Source organism: Macaca nemestrina, chromosome 3, assembly GCF_043159975.1.
Source record: "Macaca nemestrina isolate mMacNem1 chromosome 3, mMacNem.hap1, whole genome shotgun sequence".
NCBI lineage: Eukaryota > Metazoa > Chordata > Mammalia > Primates > Cercopithecidae > Macaca > Macaca nemestrina.
This window is the reverse complement of record NC_092127.1, coordinates 180,837,798-180,857,643: the sequence shown is the minus strand read 5'-3', so window position 1 is coordinate 180,857,643 and position 19,846 is coordinate 180,837,798. Positions and strand designations below refer to the sequence as shown.

General features: G+C 40.9%; 1 protein-coding gene across 10 annotated transcripts in view; it reads right to left on the bottom strand.

The window, feature by feature from the left end:
- Nucleotides 1–19,846, bottom strand: part of LOC105487894 (LIM domain binding 2) — a 394,665-nt gene that overhangs the window by 242,268 nt on the left and 132,551 nt on the right. For all 10 annotated transcript variants that reach the window (XM_011751540.3, XM_011751535.2, XM_011751530.3 and 7 more), the window contains exon 2: nucleotides 7,739–7,841. In XM_011751540.3, the coding sequence (XP_011749842.2) occupies nucleotides 7,739–7,841 (103 nt within the window). The remainder of the gene's footprint in view (nucleotides 1–7,738; nucleotides 7,842–19,846) is intronic.

Below are 19,846 nucleotides of genomic sequence, written 5' to 3'. Positions count from 1 at the left end.
TTATGGCCAATTTGCAACTTCTGATACTATCAATTTGAAACCACAAATGAGAAGAGATGAGTCTCCTTTTTCTCCTTCAGAAATCTGTCAGTTCATCTATCAATTGTGGGCTTTCTCTCAAGTATTTTTTATGACTAGTCCTAGATTTTCCATTAATGTCACAAGAACATTCTTTTTCTGAGCAACTTAGGTAATTATGCTAATTTAAGGTAAGAGTTTTAAATAAAATCAAATCAAAAGTAAATTTAAAAATTTGTGATGAACTATCTTTCTCCCAAGAACTGTCTGGCCGAGGAAGGCAATGTCTGACAAACAGCAAGAGTTCAGTGAGTTCTGAATGAATGAATCCATGAATGAGTGAAGAAACAAATCAACTTCGAATAACAATCTGCTCTACTTCTAATTGAATTTGCTACAAATCTCACCAGCCTAATGAAGACTGCTACGGAAATGGACACACACTAAAATCACAGTATCAGTTCCCACTGCACTCTAGCTTGGGTGACAGAGTGAGACCTCATCTTTAAAATAAAAATAAAATAAAATCACAACATCAGAGGCTACAGCCATCCGGAAACCATTTAATGGAACCCCATGTGAATAAATGCATGGTCGAGTCATCTGAGAAAATGACATTTATGTTTTTAAGCAACCAAGATGCCACAGTCAAAGGCAAGAATCCATTCCCGTAATTAACCATCAAGGACTACATCGAGGAAGTGCATTCTTTCCTTGAAAATAAATTTTTGAATGCAATCAAAATCAATTTCCTTTCCTCTGGTCCTCAGTGAACAAGATACAGAGCCCACTCTTTACATATACCTTGCCCAAAGAAATTACCAGCATTGATAAATGTTCAGCAGTTCCTTGCTCTCTGAGCAAAATGGGGGATGAAAATCTCACCCTCTGTTGGACAGATGTGGTAACTGTAATTTTTTGGAATTTATTTGTTTAAATCACCACTTGCCATTAATATTCATTTTTCCCCAATTGGTCTTAAATTCTTGGTTCCTATATAGAAAGAAGACAAGTCTGTTTTGGCTCTGCCCAAAATCGGAGTTCTTCCCATTATGTGTCAAATAAACAATGGGAACTATCCTCCATTGTAATTTGAAGTGGCTGTTGTCTCATAGATTTAACTCACTCACTTATTCTGTCATTCATCCATTCATTAATTCATGCAGTAAATATTTATTTACTGTGGCTTTTCAAGAGTGGCACTAAGCTGAAGTTACAGGTGCATCTCATTTAACCTTCACAAGTACCCTAAAATGTTGGTATTATTGTTACTCAGATGTTACAGATCAAGAAACTGGGGTTAAGGTAGTTTAAGCCTCATGTCTAATGTCATCTCACATGCCTAACATCCAGTAGTTACGGAGGAGCAAAGACTCAAAATGAATCTGTGTGGATCCAAAGTCCATGAATTTTATCTCTATCTCAATGGATGGAAAAAAAAAAAAAAAAGAATGAGGAATGTTTAGGGAAGCAAAATTACTTTATGGAGGATCAAGTCTGCAGGGCCAGCTGGCCATGCCTTCTGAGAAGGCTCAACAGCTGTAAGCAGTGGCCAGAGGAACCTGTGCCTTTCCAGGTTTCAGGGGGACACCATAAAGGCATTATTCCTAGAAAAAACACACACTGGTCTTAAATTCCTGCGCTTGAAATCCCTTTCCCCATGTGCTGCAGTGCACACTCTTTGCATGTAACTTTTTAAAGTGGCCACATTCCTGCCATAGTAGTTATTAAGTGTGGTGTCAAAATGTCTTATGCATATTACCAAGGAGTGATTTTCCCAGAAACATGTTTTAAATCATGTAATGGGATATTAGATAAAGAGAAAGAGAAAATAGAGAAAACATGTTTTCAGAATTCCTGTATAGCAAGCACAGTAAAAATACAGCTGGGTGAGGTTGAACCAATAAAAAGCAGTAGAAAAAGAGAAACCAGACATAGTGAACCTACTTGGGCCCCTTGCAGAGTTTCTCTACCTTAGGGGAACATGTCCAAATACACAACACATAAAAACACATATTACAAGACAAAATTGAAGAACTTAGTCAATATTGCAAAGCTATTGGAGCTTTCAGGAAAAATAAAGGAGGTAAGGAACAACAATGTAAAAGAGAAACAGCAAGTGTAGAAATGGCTCCACAGAGGTGCGGATTGGCGGTTCTTCAGACTATCTAATGAACCTTGGTGACTGAGGAAAATAAAAGCACAGAGAGTGATAACATTTCTTAAAACGACTTTTCTCTTTTTGGAGAGAGAAATGTCCCCCCAGCAGCCACGGAATACCTTTTGGCTAGTGTGGCCATGAATGCGTGTGGTCCCACTGGAAATCCTCATTCCAGACAGAGTACTAAGGTCAAGATGAAATAACAAGTGTGTGATAGAGAATTACTGGGACCCCTAGCCCAGACCACAAATAGTAGTTAAAAAGTTGATGAAAATTTCATCTGCATTGTCCTAGATCTCAATCTAGAGAAAGCCATGTGCTTATTGGAATCCAATCTAATAAGAACGCCCACCAATGTGTTATGGAGCATTTTCAAAGGATGAGAGCACTGCCAAAAACTACATGCACCATCCCATCAAACCCTTACAGTTCAAATAAGGCCACTTAGAAAAGAATTAGATTTTTCTCTAAGAAACAGGCCAACAGAAAGTGCTCTGAAACAAGGTGGCATTTTAGTAGTTACACCATTTCCCCCATTAACCTCCAAAGCCATGCACACTTACACATAGTTTAACCATGTGTTCTGGAGTCTTTAGCCCCACACATTCTTAATCACTGTTCCCCGCTCTACTCCCTTCGTCTGCTCGCCACTTACCAGAAGTGAGAGTGAGTTTCTGCACTTGAATGTTGGGAGCAGAGCCTAATCTCCTCAGTCCTGCATTTCAGCAGGAACCGCCCATCAAAGAGGTCGTATGGACTCCCACCTGGCCAGGAAGCCTCGGCATCAGGCTGTCCACATTGTGCATTTGATAAGTCCTGCCCAGTGGGAAGCCTTTTCAATGCATAGAAGCTATGGTGAGGTCAAGGCCATGCATATCAATGATAATAAATATTGATCATTCTATGCTTCAAATGGTCCTTGGCTCTTTGATTATAACATCTCATTTAATTTTCACTGGCAGTGTTTTTATTGTTTTGTTTTGTTTGAGACAGAGTCTCGCTCTCTCACCCAAGCTGGAATGCAGTAGCGTGATCTTGGCTCACTGCAACCTCCTCCTGGGTTCAAGGAATTCTCCTGTCTCAGCCTCCCGAGTGGCTGGAATTACAGGCGCAGGCCACCACACCCGGCTAATTTTTGTATTTTTAGTAGAGATGGGGTTTTACCATACTGGTCAGGCTGGTCTTGAACTCCTGACCTCAGGTGATCCACCCACCTTGGCCTCCTAAAGTGCTGGGATTACAGGTGTGAGCCATAGCACCCAGTGCAGTGATGGTAGTAATATACTCACTTGCACATGAGAAGATGAAGTCTCTGTTTATCGAGCAAAGCATGGATTAAAGCCCAAGAATGTTTGCATTGAACTCTTGTGCCCTTTCTCCTAAACCATCCAGCCTCTCAGCCCTGCATCGCCTGCTGAGATGGGCCTCAGGAGATCCTTCTCCATGTATCTCTCCTAGCAAGGAAATATTTTCTGAACGAGTTGTGAACCACATATTTCCTAAAAATGTGGCCAATGTGGACCTGGACACAGGCTAGGTTGGCTGAGAAGCGTATTACCCAAATGGTGGTTGTGACTGTCATGAGGCGGAAGAATAGTGTGAGGCACAGTTCTGCTACATGCCTAAAAGGAGCAAAGGGAAATTTATATTGTGCTTGAAACTAAGAGCCAGTGATCAGCCTAACCCAAGACAGAGAAGGAAATAGCAACACTTTATGCTGGATTTAGAAATGCAGAGTAGGTGCACAGAGGGCTTCAAGGAACCTGATCCTTGGCTTCCTTTGTCTTCTGTTTCAGATAAAGGAAAGTTATTATTTCGGACCCTTATTTCTGTTACCAGAAATGTGTGTGTTGATAAAATCATTTATTTTCCCTTAGCTATGGCACGATATAGGAATAGGGTGTGTATATGTGTGTGTGTGTGTGTGTGAGAGAGAGAGAGAGAGAGAGACAGACAGAGAGAGAGAGACAGAGAGACAGAGTGAGTGAGCAAGCTGACTTTGGAGTCAGGAAACCTGAGGCTCAGCCTCACCTGTGGGGCACCTACCTAACCTCTCTGGCCCAAGTTTCCATTTTTAGAAAGGATCCTTTTAGCCCTAATGTTCTTTATTCTACTGAGCTGCTGCCAGGGAATTGTCTACCTCTGATCCGCTTCTTTTCTAGAGTCCACCTTATCCAAAGGTTAGAACTTCCTCCATGGAGCTGCCCAATTCTCCAGCTGCCAGAGTAGCACCTTCCTGGTGCTGTCCAGGGCAGGGACAGGCAAGTGGCCGTAGGGAGGCACAGGCCAATTTCTCACATAGTCTAATAACCTGGCCCATCCTGAAGCTCTCCCCACCAATTACCACCTATCCCCTAAGAAAACATCAGTGGCTTCTACCTGCCCAACCATATCTCACCTGGGCGGACACTCCCCCATCAGGGGAGTGAAGGGCTTAGGAGATGGGGCACGTGGAGGAAGAGGGTCAATACAGAAGAGTTTTCTGTTTTCTGGATGCAAGGAACAATATATCACCCAGAACATCATTATCTCTTGAATTATTATACTGCCGGGACTTTTTTTCCTATTAAAATCTATCAGAACAGCCAGATGCGGTGGCTGCACTTTGGGAGGCCAAGGCTGGGTTGGTGGATCACTTGAGGCCAGGAGTTAGATACCAGCCTGGTCAACATGGTGAAACCCCATCTCTACTACAAATGCAAAAATTAGCCGGATGTGGTGGCAGGCACCTGCAATCCCTGCTACTCGAGAGGGAGGCTGAGGCAGGAGGATCACTTGAACCCAGAGGCAGAGGTTGCAGTGAGCCGAGATCACACCACTGCAACCCAGCCTGGGTGACAGAGTGAAACTCTGTCTCAAAAAAAGAAAAACATATCAGATCATAACCCAGAGTCTAAGCATGCCAGCGGACCACTGTGGGTCAATTTCTTCCTATTCAAAAAAGTCCAAAGACCTCAGTAAAGGATTGCTTTGCCAACATTTTATTTGATGATATAAACTTTTCTACAAATGTCTATGCATTTGTGTACTCATTTATTCCTTCATTCAACAAATGTTTATTGAGCTACCTATTATGTGTGAGTTCCTGTATTAATCTGAGAATTCAGCAAGTAACAAAACAGAGCCCTCATCCACATGGAAATAACATTCTAATAAGGGATGACAAACAATAAATAAAAAAGAAGACGCCCATTACAGGATTTGTGGCAACTTAGAGATAAAGTATGATAGACCCCAAAGGACCCCCTAGACACCAGTGATGGGGAGGAAGAAGGAAAAGTTTTTTCTAGTAAAGGCTAAAAAAACACCTCAGCTAGAATATCTCTTATTATTTCATATGTGTGTAATTGCGGATTTTTTTTTTTTTAACAAATACAAACGCAACAGCCAAATCTTATTTTCCTCATCAGAAAAAAAAAGCTTTCAGCTTCCCTGGAAGCATGAAGGAAGAGCTGCAGCTTCCAGCCACAGGACAGCCAGGCATCTGCCCAGCCTGGCACAGCATGCCTGGACCTCGAACGGGTTAAGGTGGCAGCGCCTGAGCTCAGAGCGCTGCATAAACAGTGCGCGTCAGGCGTTCTAAGCAAGCTTCATCTTTCTTGTCTCCCAGTCTTGGGCTGTCAATCAGCTGTCACCAGCCAGCACATCAGCAGCGTGTGCACATCACCAGGCTGTCAGCAAGGCAGCTGATGAGACTCGGCTCAAGACCGTCAATCATCTTTGTTTCTCTTCTCCACTTGGGAAATATTTTGGCTCGGAGAAACAAAGAAACCTGGGCAACAATGGCTGGTAGTCAGGCATTTACTCCTGTACATGGAGATAAGATCTTAAACAGGCGATGATCGTGATTCACTCCCAAATGATGCTGGGGTGGGATGGACAGAGGGAAGAGCCAGAATCTGTTGTATTAGGACATATTTTAAAACTGTAATTCTAGTTCCCTGAGCAGTCCCTGATGGATTTCTGAACCAACAAAGCACAAGAACATAAAATAATGATAACTTGAAGTTATCTGAGCTTATGCCTCAGAAAAAAACAAGGTGGCTCAGAGGATGGATGACTGCTTGGTTAGAAATTATACGCCATTGATCAGGCAGCTTTTTGAGGAGGGAGTAATTGTTGGACTGCTGAGTTCCTTTATCTCCCAGGGACTTCTGAAACACCTCTTTAGGGCATGAGGCTGCTTGGGGGCACCCACACATTGGAGAGCAAGTTAGCTCAGCAGGACCCCTTGAAGTAGGCTTATCAGTGCTTGCACCCAGAGTCACTTTGTTGAATATAAAGGTCCTCTAAACAGCCCATTTTCTGATATACTGCCTGCCCCTCCTCTCGCCCAAAATATTGATTAGAAATGTCCCACATCCTTAAAAGTCCATGAGACACAAATATAAAGAGATGCGCCTGGCAACCAGTTTCAGTTGGGCAGAAAGTCCACTCCAGGCTGCTCCTCCCCTATTTAACACTATTGCAAAATCACCATGTACATATATTAGCATAATTAATCAGTTAATTATGCAACTGATGCTACTAGTATAGCTGTTAATAGTATGCAAATGGCACCAAGTTGCCTAAAGCCTCCCCGAGTTTTTTTTTAATTGTTGTTCCACAGTGGCTTTGAAATAGATTAGCAACAATCAGAGCTTTCAATCACACGTATCAAGAACCCTATTACCTGTCAATTTTTCAAATGTTCTGGATTGACTCATTCATACCATGACTGGTTCATCATACCACGTCTGGTTCCCTCATCATTTCAGTGTTTGTGACAGTGGCAATGTTTTTCCTCTGATGGATCCTTTCCTACGTGCAACACTGATTTCTGAAAACGCATCTCTCTCTGATCTAACTGGACATTAATTGCTTTTGTGCTGATGCATCTATGCCTCCTGGTCTCATAGCACAAGTAGCAAATCTGATCTCTGACAAGTTGGCTGAACCTAATCAGGACAGATCAGCTGTTACCCAAGGTGCCACAGGCTGTAATTTGAGGATCTTTACAGAGTTATCACTAGCCTGAAAGACAAGGAACTATAATTCTGTCAGCACTAATCCCAAACTGTATGTTCAAAGCAACTGTGGCCTCCCCGCACCCCAAAAAAAGATAGCACTTGTCAAATAAATACCTGAGATAATTGATAAGAGGGAATTAGAAGGATGTGGCTGATACAGTGACAGTGGGAATTTTTTTTTTTTAAGAACCTTCAGAAGCAGAACATTGGATGTCAAGTGTGAACCGTCAAGGATAAAAGAGGGTGGCAGAGAAGAGATGCATGGAAATTTTCCATCATTCCGCTCCCACTCGTCACTGGGTGACTTCGTTCATATTTGCCTTGCTCTCTAAACAGGCAAATACCCAGACATTCTAAGCATCGAAGGAAATCTCTCAGAGCCAACTCGGGCTGCCACCCAGTGACAATGACTTGATAGGCAGCAAGAACATCGTCAGGAGTGGAGGTATTATTGTCAGGCTGTCAGCTCTGTGCTATTCTCTGAAGACCCCTGTGGTTTTCTTACAGGCACAAAAAGAGGAAATATTAGAAAAATAAACTTCTTTCTTACTGTATCGCTTTGGTCCATCTTCCAAACAAAATGAAAGGGTTAATGTGGCATCATCTTCAAAAAATTCAGTGGCAAAGGCGTCCCACCAGAGGTTGTCGCTGTCCTGCAAAGAGACAGATCATTTATTTAACAGGGGAAAGTGGAAAATATCTCAAAGAGGAAAAGAAAACGGAAGAGAAAGAAAAATTCAGTTGCTGCTTGCTCGTTACTTCGTGTATATGTGTGGGTGTTCTAGGAAAGGGTAGGTGGGTGGTCACTCTTCAAATTAATTGCCTCAATTGGGAACCAAGTTTCAATTCAATAAGTGAGCTCAAACCTACCGAATAAAAATTAATTCTCCAGTATATATTTGGGGAGATTTAATAAATGTGCCACAAAACACAATGTGATGTTTTTTGACAAAAGGGTTTGCATTTAATGTAAAATACACGCGACTTTTTTTCTCTTTCTCTCTCTCTGCTCTTTTAAGAGTTCATTTTTATAAATAGAAACCACAATATTACAACCAGGTTAAACATCATTTTCAAACATAATTTAATCAAAAGAGATGTTCCCAGCTCTATTGTTTGCAAATATCCCTATAAAAGATAGAGGTATGGATACATGGATGGATAGATTGATAGAGAAGTTCACGCACAAGAGATTCTCAAATATATATGGACTGTTCTTGATTGTTTTAAGAGGATAGGCAACCACTAGCTTGTTGTTAAAGAGTATTAAAAATAGAGCAGTTCAGCAGAATGCAGGCCATCCATATGAATTCTGTTTGTTTGTCTTGGGTTGAATGTTTCTCCTGCTCATGCAGAAAACACTTTGGAAGTGGCCCAGTTTAAGGCAGTTAGAAGACGGCCCCCTCTCACAGTGATTTAAGAAGGTTATACACAGTGTCATATTTACAGGAGGAATCACATCCCAGCCTAATTCTCGGTATAGGACTTGATTTATCCCAAAATTCTTAAGCACCATGTTTTTTCTAGAGAATTGTTAGTTGAAGACAAGATGCATCCCAGCTGCCTGTCAGATGGAAGAGGAGACAGAAAGGGATTTGCCACTCCCCATGTAATAGTCCCACTGCCGGGTCCTGGCAGAGATACCACAAGCCTCTCTTCTTCCCATTAAGTTGTTCTGCTTATGACAACATTAAGTTGTTGTCACTGGCAGGCCTCAGGAATGAACCCTCAGTCCCAGCAAGAATAATTAAGGAGCAACAGAAGATTGATGCCGTCCTCTCCTTCAGAAAAGAAGCAGCTCAGACAAATGGATTTTTGTGTCTCTCTTTGGCTTCCTTCCAATCACCATAGCAAAAGCCAATCCTTTCCTCAGTAACACAGGGTAGATAGGAAACCACCGAACAGTGATGCATGGATCCACGTACAAACTGGTCTGCTTTGTCTCCTTTCAGAAACAAATATGTATTGGGCATTTAACTACGTGTAGGCCTTCAGAATGCACAGCTGAATAAGAGACTGGTCCCTACCCTCAAAGGGCTTAAAACCCACTAGCAGAAGACAATCACATGAGCAACTAAACAGGCAGCTTCACTCCACATCTGAGACCATGGCACACGTCCTCAACGCTCTGGAAGCTTGCGGAGCTTTTAGAAAACTCAGTGGGCCTGGAAGTGGAGGAATCTGCCAGGGAAAGAAACCCTATTCAGAATACTGGATACATTTATTTATTTGACTTTAAATCACTACACAGATGGAAAAAGAGTCACAGTTAACATTTATTGAGTGTTTACCACATGCCAAGCACTAGTCTAACGACTTTATGTGTATTTTCCTACTTAATCCACACTACGAATCCATTTCTTCTGTGTGTGTGGTTTTTTTCTCTTCAATACAAATATAAGCTTCTTGTACACAGGGGCTTTGTTTTGCTTGCTACTTTATCTCCCAACCCCCAGAACAGTGTCTAGCCCAGGATATTACTCATAAAAGCAGCTCAGTGAATGAATGAAGCTGCTTTGCAACTCTACTTTGCAACTGCAGAAACCAAAGCTTAGGCAGTAAATGTCACCTGCTCCAGTTCACTCCGCGAATAAATGTCAGCGATGGAATTTAAACTCAGACCACTGGACACCCCCGACCTACCCATCCTCTGCTCTGTACAGCAACCTTGCTACACTTCCCTGACAGTCTTTGAGAGGCAGGGGTTAGAGTTCAGCAAGAGGGGAGAAAGAGTTGAAAGGGAATATTTAGTCTCAGGTTGGTTTCTTCTATGAGCTCCTTGCCTTGTTGTGCAGACCTGTAGCCAGGACTCACGCTCAGGAGACTGCCTGGTGCTTTACAGTAAAGCCATTGGTAATACACCATGGCGGAATTCAGTCCTGCAGGCAACACTGCCTCTTCCCAGCTATTGAACCTAGCAACTTATTCTACCTTCCCCAGCCTGTCTACTTATTTAGAAGCTGACAATAACAATAACAACAACAATAGTAACTATCTGGCAGCACAGATCTGAGGATTAAATAAATAAGTATGTATAAAGTGCTCCCCAAAGGGAGTGAAGATGAATAAAATCTTTAAGAGATAAAATCTGCAGGAGAGCACCCCAAGGACAGTAAAGATCAATAAAATGCCCTTTCCCTGCCTCTGCCTACCATCTTTAATATTATATCTAGGGCAGGAGGCATTCCACTTTATAAAGAACTGCATTGAAAATGAACTTTATGGCCAGACGTGGTGGCTCGCGCCTGTAATCCCAGCACTTTGGGAGGCGTAGGCGGGTGGATCACCTGAGGGTTAGGAGTTTGAGACCAGCCTGACCAACATGGTGAAACCCCCATCTCTGCTAAAAATACAAAAATTATCCGGCCGGGCGTGGTGGTGGGCGCCTGTAATCCCAGTTACACGGGAGACTGAGGCAAGAGAATAACTTGAACCTGGGAGGCAGAGGTAGCAGTGAGCCGAGATCACCCCACTGCACTCCCACCTGGGTGACAGAGTGAGACTTGGTCTCAAAAAAAGAAAAATGAACTTTTTAAAATAGTCTGTTTATAAATCAGCACTTTTCCCTATCACTTCAACCATTAGCAACCCATTTCCCTGGCAATAGCATCTGTCCACAACACAGTTAAAAATCTGAATGAAAATGTATTACTTCTCATTTGCTTTGCTCATTATTCAGAGGCCCAATGACTGGATCCCCTCTGTATTAATTCATTCTTACACTGCTATGAAGATATACCCAAGACTGGGTAATTTATAAAGGAAAGAGGCTTAATTGCCTCACAGTTCAGCATGGCTGGGGAGGCCTCGGGAAATTTACAATCATGGTGGAAGGGGAGGAGAAGAATGAGTGCCCAGTGAAGGGGGAAGCCCCTTATAAAACCATCAGATCTCATGAGAGCTAACTCACTATCACGAGAACAAGATAAGGGAAACCATCCCTGTGATTCAGTTATCTCCACCTTGTCACTCCCATGACACATGGGGATTATGGGGACTATAACTCAAGATGAGATTTGGGTGGGGACACAGCCAAAACATATCACCCTCTATTTTCTGATAATCTAACTCTTGGTCTCTGACACTGCTGCTGAAAAATGAACCAGTGAAAGGCAAAAGTCAAGAGAAATGCTGGCTGATCTGAGGTCACTGGGAGAAAAGAAAGTACTCAAGTTACAATGAGGTTCCAGGAACGTCTATGAGCAGTGTTACAGGTTCCAAAGGGCCTAGATAGGTACGTGAGTTTTGGCAGAAGTTGAAAGAGACATAATGATCCAAGAATGAGAAATGTCATACGATTCAAACTAGTTTCAGTGGAACACGGGATAAGGCAACTTCTCAGGAAATTTCAGAAGAGGTTTGCTGGGAGAATGGGCACATTAGGTAACCACACACACACACACACAAAATAATTGGTTTCGGTCACAAATCTTGAAAGAACATCCTTGAAATAAAAATGTAACATTTAAATTCACAGGGCCAGGCATATACTAGGTAGATAAAATAATATTTTTGTTTGGCTGATAGAACACATTAATAGATAGATGGATGGATGAAATTTCTTATTGTGGCATCACAAACTCAGCTCAGGAAAATCACTCTACAAAGTTGTCCAGAGATCTTGATTGTGGACCCTACTTTGTCTGTTGGTCAATAATTTTAAACTGGCATAAAAATGACATTCTGTGTATTTAAACTATAATTTTCAATCTCCCCCCACGTGCAAACACATGCAAACACACACACACACACATACACACACACAGCTTTTGAATTAGTCTTTAGTTATGACAGAACAAATATCTATTTAGGAAAGGAATAAAAGGAGTAGAGATTTAAGACAAAAATTACTAAGTGTTGGGGATAGGCAATTCTTGTGTTGGCTGTATATGAAGGAAGCTTATTACGGAAAGAGCACATCGTTGGGGGCCCTGGGTTAACGTTAGTATCGTAATCCAGAATTTTCTAAGTACTGTAGATGTATTGAACCATTTTATATTCATAACTACCCTAATTGCTACCAAGGGGCAGAGCAGACAGCCTTATAGAGAACTTATGTCCTTAACTTCTATGTTATACTGACTTACACAGGTGAATTCTGCCTCTTAATAGCTGGATGACCTCAGTCAACTCACCTAATTTCTTTGCGTCTGTTTGCTTGTTGGGTAAGTGAGAATAATAATCTCAGTGGGCTGTGAGGACTTAAGAGAAACTGCCTGGCATATAGTAGTTGTTCAATATGTGTCAACTATTATCATTCATCGTTATCTCATTTAACCCTTAAGATATTCATAGAGAATCTAAAATTCAAAAAGGCAAGCTACTCAATAAAGGTCAGAAAGCAAGAAAGTGATGAAGCTAAAGTTCACGTAACAAGTCTGCCTAACTCCAATACACGCTTTTTTATAAATAATTCTACTTAAAAAGTTATTTCCCACTTTAGGTTGAAGACCAAAAATGGTTTACAAGAGTTAGAGTAAGAGGTCAGCATTGACGAGAGGAAATTTCCTCCTCCAACCTTTCAAAGTTCATGCCCTTTTTCCCACCTTCACATGGTGTTCCTAATAATAAATCTCCTTTTGGAACACTTCTTGCTTCCATTCTCTTTTCTGGTATAGTTCCTGAGATCAGTTAGGCAATTTTGTAGGAGTAATGTTCATAATAAAGAGATTAGGAGTTTAGGGAGCGGCTGAAATACAGCTAAGACCTCTGCTGAGTCAAATGGAAGTCTCTGGCAGAAGATCTAACAACTCTACTGGTAGAAGCTCAGTTCTTGGTAACACAGCTACCTCATGAGTTGTGAACAGTTACTCCAAAAAAAAAAAAAATCCATTTTCCAAGATTTAATTGTCAGTCATCTTGGCCACATGTGAGGAAGAGAAAGAGACCATGGTCATTTGAAAGAAAAGGTACTAGTTAAAATTCTGCAATTTTATGTACAGGCTAGCAGTTCCACCTGATGTTGGAAACTTAGAGCCAACATCATTAGAGAAATGCAAGAACCACAAAAATGGCCCATTCTCCTTTTGGACCTGGCAATGTGGCCATGTTCAGCAAGACAGCCAGTACGAGACTGCATGAATTAAGTTATCAAGGCTATTTTGATGAAGGATCCCATAGAGCAACTCACTAAATCTGGTTTCCGTTGAAGTTTAGAGGCAAAGCAGGGTGCAGCTGATCACTCTTACTCCACACACATAATCATCACAAGTCAAACTAACTTGGAGATTAACCAGGAGGTGCATTGAGACTGACCAGTCTCATCTTTGCCCAAAAAATAAAGATCAACCTTTTGGGACTTCCAAGTAAAGGGTATAGAACATGCTTTTAAAACACAACCACAAGTCTGACATCTTGATCCCAGGTGTACTGGGTGGCACGCACATCTGGGACTGGCAGATATAACAGATACAACATTTGGTGCATCTAAGCTAAAAGGCAGTCCATCCAGAGAAAAAACATTCTTACCACACCAGAAAGGAGCCAGTGTATGCAGGAGCCCTGGAGTTGGCCTCCCAGCAATGTGTGGGAGCCAAGGGACCTCCAGCAGTTCACCTGTCAGGGTCAAGGGCTCCTTGTCAACTTTTTGTGCCTCCCTGCCTTTGAATATGTCATTCTTTTGACCTGCAATGATGCAGTTTGTGGACCCCTCTTTCACTGTCTTCTGTACTAGGAAATTTTGACAACTATACTCCCAATAGAGTGTATATGAAATTACCATGGAATCATCACCTTGTAACACACATTTTCCTAAATTTCTGACAGCTCCGGCAGACTACGTTACTTAAGGATAAAGAATGGGCATTATGTATCTATCCATCCTCAGCAGGATTCTCCTATAAATTAGTACCCAATAATGGAGTAGAAAAAATGCACTAAACAGATGATAAGGCCCTACCCACACAGTGTGTAAGATACTTTCTCTAAAATTATAGGAATCTTAAAATCTAACCTCAGTAGCTAGGGGCCAAGACAGCATTCGACAGAAGTCTCCTCTATGTCACATCACTGTTATCTCATCTCACAACAACGGAATGCCCCAGACACGCACGTCAGAAGTTCACATGGAGGAAGAAATTTAAAATATTATCTCATACCTACACTGCCATGCTTTTGAGCCACCTTTGGAGTATTATATGTCTCAGTGAAATGTTGGTTAAGGTTGTTCGTAGTACATGAATGCACTTGACTGGCTGTCATTAAACAAACCAGATTTTACTTTATTAATTTCAAAAATTGAGAACAAAAGAGGATATGATGAAGACTCATGGGCCCATTACCCAGAATTAACAATTATTGCAATATTATTGCATTTTCCTTTTCTAAAGTAATTAAATGTTACAAATAAAAATAAATGTTCTGTCACCATAACCTACTCTGTTTTTCTCTCTCCTCCCCTAGACCCCCATACACAACTGTCTCATGAAAACCACATGGATCTTCCTAGCCCATCTTTTATATTTATATACATGCATGATTCCATTCATATACAGTCCTATTTTGTTTTTAATATTTGTTTTACATGATAAGATACATTATGTTTTCTTCCTTAACCGTGATTTGTTGACTTTTAACATTGTGTTTGAAGAACTATCCAATTTATATATGTATATATACACACACATATATATACACATATGTATATATACACACACATATATATATACACATATGTATATATATGCATGTGTGTGTGTGTATATATATATAATTTTTTTTTTTTTTGAAACAGAGTCTTGCTCTGTCACCCAGGCTGCAGTGCAGTGGCGCAATCTTGGCTCACTGCAACCTCCACCTCCCACATTCAAGTGATTCTCCTGCCTCAGCCACCCGAGTAGCTGGAATTACAGGTGCCCACCACCACGCCCAGCTAATTTTTGTATTTTTAGCAGAGCCGAGGTTTCTCCATGTTGGTCAGGCTGATCCTGAACTCCTGACTTCAGGTGATCCACCCGCCTCGGCCTCCCAAAGTGCTGGGATTACAGGCATAAGTGTGCTCAGCCCCAATTTATATATTGGGTCTCTCTTTCGTTACATAAATTACATACTAATGCACTGAATAAATATACAGTAATACATTTTATTTAAACATTTTGCTACTAATAATCTCCAGATAGTTCCTATTTTTTTGGTCATCACAACAATGCTGCCATAAACATCTCTGTAGTTTCCCTCTGTGTTTATATGTAAGAATTTCTCTCAGGCATACGCCTAAAGTGGCTGTGCCTAGACATAAGGTTTGTATCTGTCTATATTTTGGTCCTTTCATTAGGAGGTCCCTATACTTTCATATTAAAAGCACCTGGTCTGATTGATGCATGGGTAGAGATTCAAAGAGTACTGTTAAGCAATATATTTCCAAGTGGGATCTAGTAGCAGGAGCAGCTTAATGACAAAACAGAGACTAGCTCTGCTGGGAGAAGGGTGAACATCTAGAAGTCCAAAAAAAGATGCAAAAATGGAGTAACACTACTAATACTACTCCCAGTTTGCCAATCATTCTCTTAAAAGAGGAGTGTATGTTAAGGGCTTCATTAACCAAAAGGAGGATTATTTCTTGACACAGGCATAGGAAAGCAAGCAAGCATAGGTTTTCCATGCCACTCCACAACGACCCATGAATCAGGAGGACTGAGTACCAAATGCCCGAACTCGTGTGTGGACTGAGCTCTGTGCACCCTGCCACAAAGTTTCTGATCTAGGACACATGTTTTCCCAACAGACAGGTACTTCCAATTCTTGCTGTTGTTTAGTATCTGAACTGTGTGTGGCGAGTGTTTAGTGAATATTAATAAGTAAAAAGTGAGTTCTTTTCCCCAAAGCTAGAGAGTAACAATAGCATACAGCAGCCTCCAGGTAAATAAAGATGAAATTAACTCAGCCTGAACACAGACAGGGGAAGTGGAGTTGACAATTCTTCTATATTTTACTTAGGAAAAAATACCATCAAAGCTTCTTTATTCTAAACAATCCCCTGTATGCATTTGTGCTATTACAATCCTTAGTCCTTTTGTCCCATCTCACAGGTGAACCCAAATTTCACCAGCAGCCTAATCATATATCAGGGTGAAACACACAGTCATCTCAAATAGCAGAAGAGAGTCTTAATTATGCTTAAAAATCTACAGAAGCATTTTGCTTCCATCCTGGATTCTCTCCTGTTCCCAACCCTATCCCTCCTTCACCAAAAACAGGATCCCAGTGCCAGGGCTGCCCCTCGGCATCTTTAACTTAAGCACTGACAGGTTACGTGGGATTTTTGCCAGAGTAATTATTTTTCAATTCAACAATAATGAGAAATTACCATGGCAACCACTTGTCACGTGGTACACATACACCCCCTCCAAAGAATGAACCATACCTAAAGCATCTATTCCTGAAAATGTGTTTTTCTTTTTTTTATTAAAATAAACAAGTCAAAGTGGAGAGCGTTCTGAAGGGGTCTGAAAGCTGGGAGATGGGAGGGCATGAACTTTCTTCAGTATCTTGTGGTTCTAGAAAAAAATGAGAATGTCTCATCTTATAACCCTACTCTCTTGTACACACACACTTAAATAACACTATTAATTTGTATCTTACTATTTTAGTCATTCCTGTTTTACATGCATCAGCTAACCTTTCTCAGAAGATACTGAAGAAAGAATAAATTTGCCTGAAATGACCGAGGCAGAAACACACTTGCTACACTTGCTCTCCCTACATTTCTTTTTCTGCCACATCCAGATATTGAGAAAGAAGACAAAAAAAAAAAAAATACCCCAAATCCCATGCCTTCTGCCTTTCCGTTACCTAGAGTCCCTCTCACACTGAAGGAAGCTCAGTCCATTTATATTCCAAGACTGTAATTGTGTTTTTGATTCCTTCATCACAAGCTACCCTTTCTCCAAAACCAAGTGTCTATCTCAAACCATGTTTATTTTGAATCAGCCTCACTTAATAATAATAATCAACAGTTACGTGGCACTTATCATAAGCCAGCTACCATTCTGAACTCATCGCGCACTATAAACTCCATAAAACCTCACCATACCCTACAGTATAAATAGCATTATTAACCCCATCTTATAGATGAGAAAACTAAGTCACTGAGGAGTTAGATATTGCTTAACGTTACACAGCTATCAAGTTGCCAAGAAAGAGTTTAACCCCAAGGACTCTGGCTAGCAAGTTTAGACTCGTGACCATTCCATTATGATGTTCCTTTATTCAAAACAATATTCCCTAAAATATCTGTCTTGTTAGTTGTTTCAACATCCAGTCAATGCCAAGTGCACTGAACGTTTGGGTCTCTCTCTGGAACAGGCAGCCCAAAGCAAGGATTTCCATCACACCTATGGAATTTGGCTTGAAGACACACAAATAAAAGTAATAAGGTAAGACCATTTGCCCTTACCAGCTGGTAACTGCACAGGCATGAAAAGGATGCAGAGAGGGATTTTAAATCTCCCTTTTTTACTTATCTTTATGGGATTTTTTTTTTTTTTTTGAGATGGAACTTCCCTCTTGTTGCCCAGGCTGGAGTGCAGTGGCACAGTCTTGGCTCACTGCAACTTCTGCCTCCCGGGTTCAAGCGATTCTCCTGCCTCAGCCTCCCGAGTAGCTAGGATTACAGGTGCCCACCACCATGTGTATTTTTAGTAGAGACGGGGTTTCCCCATGTTGACTAGGCTGGTCTCGAACTCCTAACCTCAGGTGATCCACCTGCCCCGGCCTCCCAAAGTGCTGGGATTATAGGTATGAACCACCACACCCAGCCCTATGGGATTTTGTTTTTTTTTTAAACAACTCATGTTCTAGAGACTGAATTTTTCTTCTCTAATTCTCAACTATGATTTGTTCATTCTCAGCTAAATTGCATTTTATTTAACAGTAAGCATTAGTTACCATTTTAACTGATGAATTATAAAACGACATGTTACCAACATAGCACATTGTGTGTTTTGAGAGAGCATCTCGGCATTTCACTCACAAATCAAGGCCTCCCTTTTAGAAGGTGCTCACTGTGGTTCCCTGCCTAGTGCACGTGGATGCTGCCTTGAGAAAGTGGCATATTAAAATGTGCAGAAAGACAAGACTTGGTATCCAGTAGACACAGCTCTTCAGTAGAAGTTACATCAGTGGTTTTCCCCCCAAAGACCTGAGAAATTCATGTATTTGAATCTCCAGCTTTGATACACAAAAATCAGTAATTAATTCCAAGTAGTCCAAACAGAAATGTTAGTTGGAATAACTAAAAGCAATGACTAAAATGCCTCAGTGTGTATGTGCTAACAATTGAGCTTTTTTGCTGCCGGACTTATTATAAGGGTGATGAAATAATTTTTTTTTTTGAAGTCGGGATTCCTGTCAGCTTTTTGAGGACAATATCTGTACCCATGTCTCGTATGTTTTACGTGCACAGTACCTAACACGTGGCAGGAAGGCAACGAATAATTGCTCCAGTATTTAATTATTTAAATGACTTAATTCAACAAATAAATATTTATTTAACTAAAACCCAGCATATTCTCAAAACCCAGAAGAAAGCCAGTACTTTTAATTTTATGATGATTGAACACTGCCACTCTCTGATCTATTTACACGTTTGTGAAACAGGGGCTTTGATTCTTTGATGACTGAATCAGCGAAAATGTATAGTTTCAAAATGTAGTATTTTCTGGTCCTCACGGGCTCTCTATCAAGTTGGTAATTTTGTTATCCCAATGTCAGTAGGGAAACTGAGGCCCCAAGTGGTTAAGAAATGTACCCAAGGTTACAAATCAAAGAAGTGGCAACATCGGAATTCGCATCCTCTCCGACTCATCAATTTTTGTTTCCATCCACAAAGCTTTACTCGCTGCCTATTCCAATCTCTAATCTATACTATTCTAGCAGGAAAGAGGAATGGTCTTTTTTTAATAATTAAATTTCCTATTTTATACTCAAACACAGAGACATGCACTCTCACAATAAAAAATAATATACTGGGAATGCTATGCAAGGCCACTTTGAAAATGACGTGGAAAGGCATTACTCTAGAAGCACAGGTTTTGTTCATGACAGGTCTGTAGCAATGAGCACCACACATCGCATTACATCACACCATCGAGGTGTGAGAGGTCCCGAGATGCAGGATAATGTGATGAGGTAGCAACTCGTATATCTTGAGAAAAGCTCACTGTAAAATCAGGCACAAATTTTCCATATTCCAACATAAACACAGCAGGCAGGCGAATGTTTCTGGGAAAGCTTGCAAGATTCAAAATCTTGTTTTTGTGACCTACCCTGTTGCATCTGGATAGCTGATCAAATGACAAGAATAATTCTTCAAGTCACCCCTAAACATTGGAGGACTGTGCCAGGACCAAGGCCATAGGAAGCCACTAGATAAGAAAACTCAAGACTTTCTCTCTTCCTACTTGGAAGAAATGAAAAAAAAAAATTTTTTTTTATTCACAAAGATAAATATAAAAAACCCAGAATATTCTTGAAACCTAGAAAAAAATAATGTTTTTCTTGGTGATGGTCAATCATTTCTATTCTCTGTTTACAAATCTGTTTACCAGTGTACTTGAATTCTCTCTGTCAGTGACACCCAAGTAGATATTACAGCTCCAAACTTCTCCCTGGGACTTCAGAATTGTGATCCTAACTGTCTCACTCACCTCTCCACTTCTTA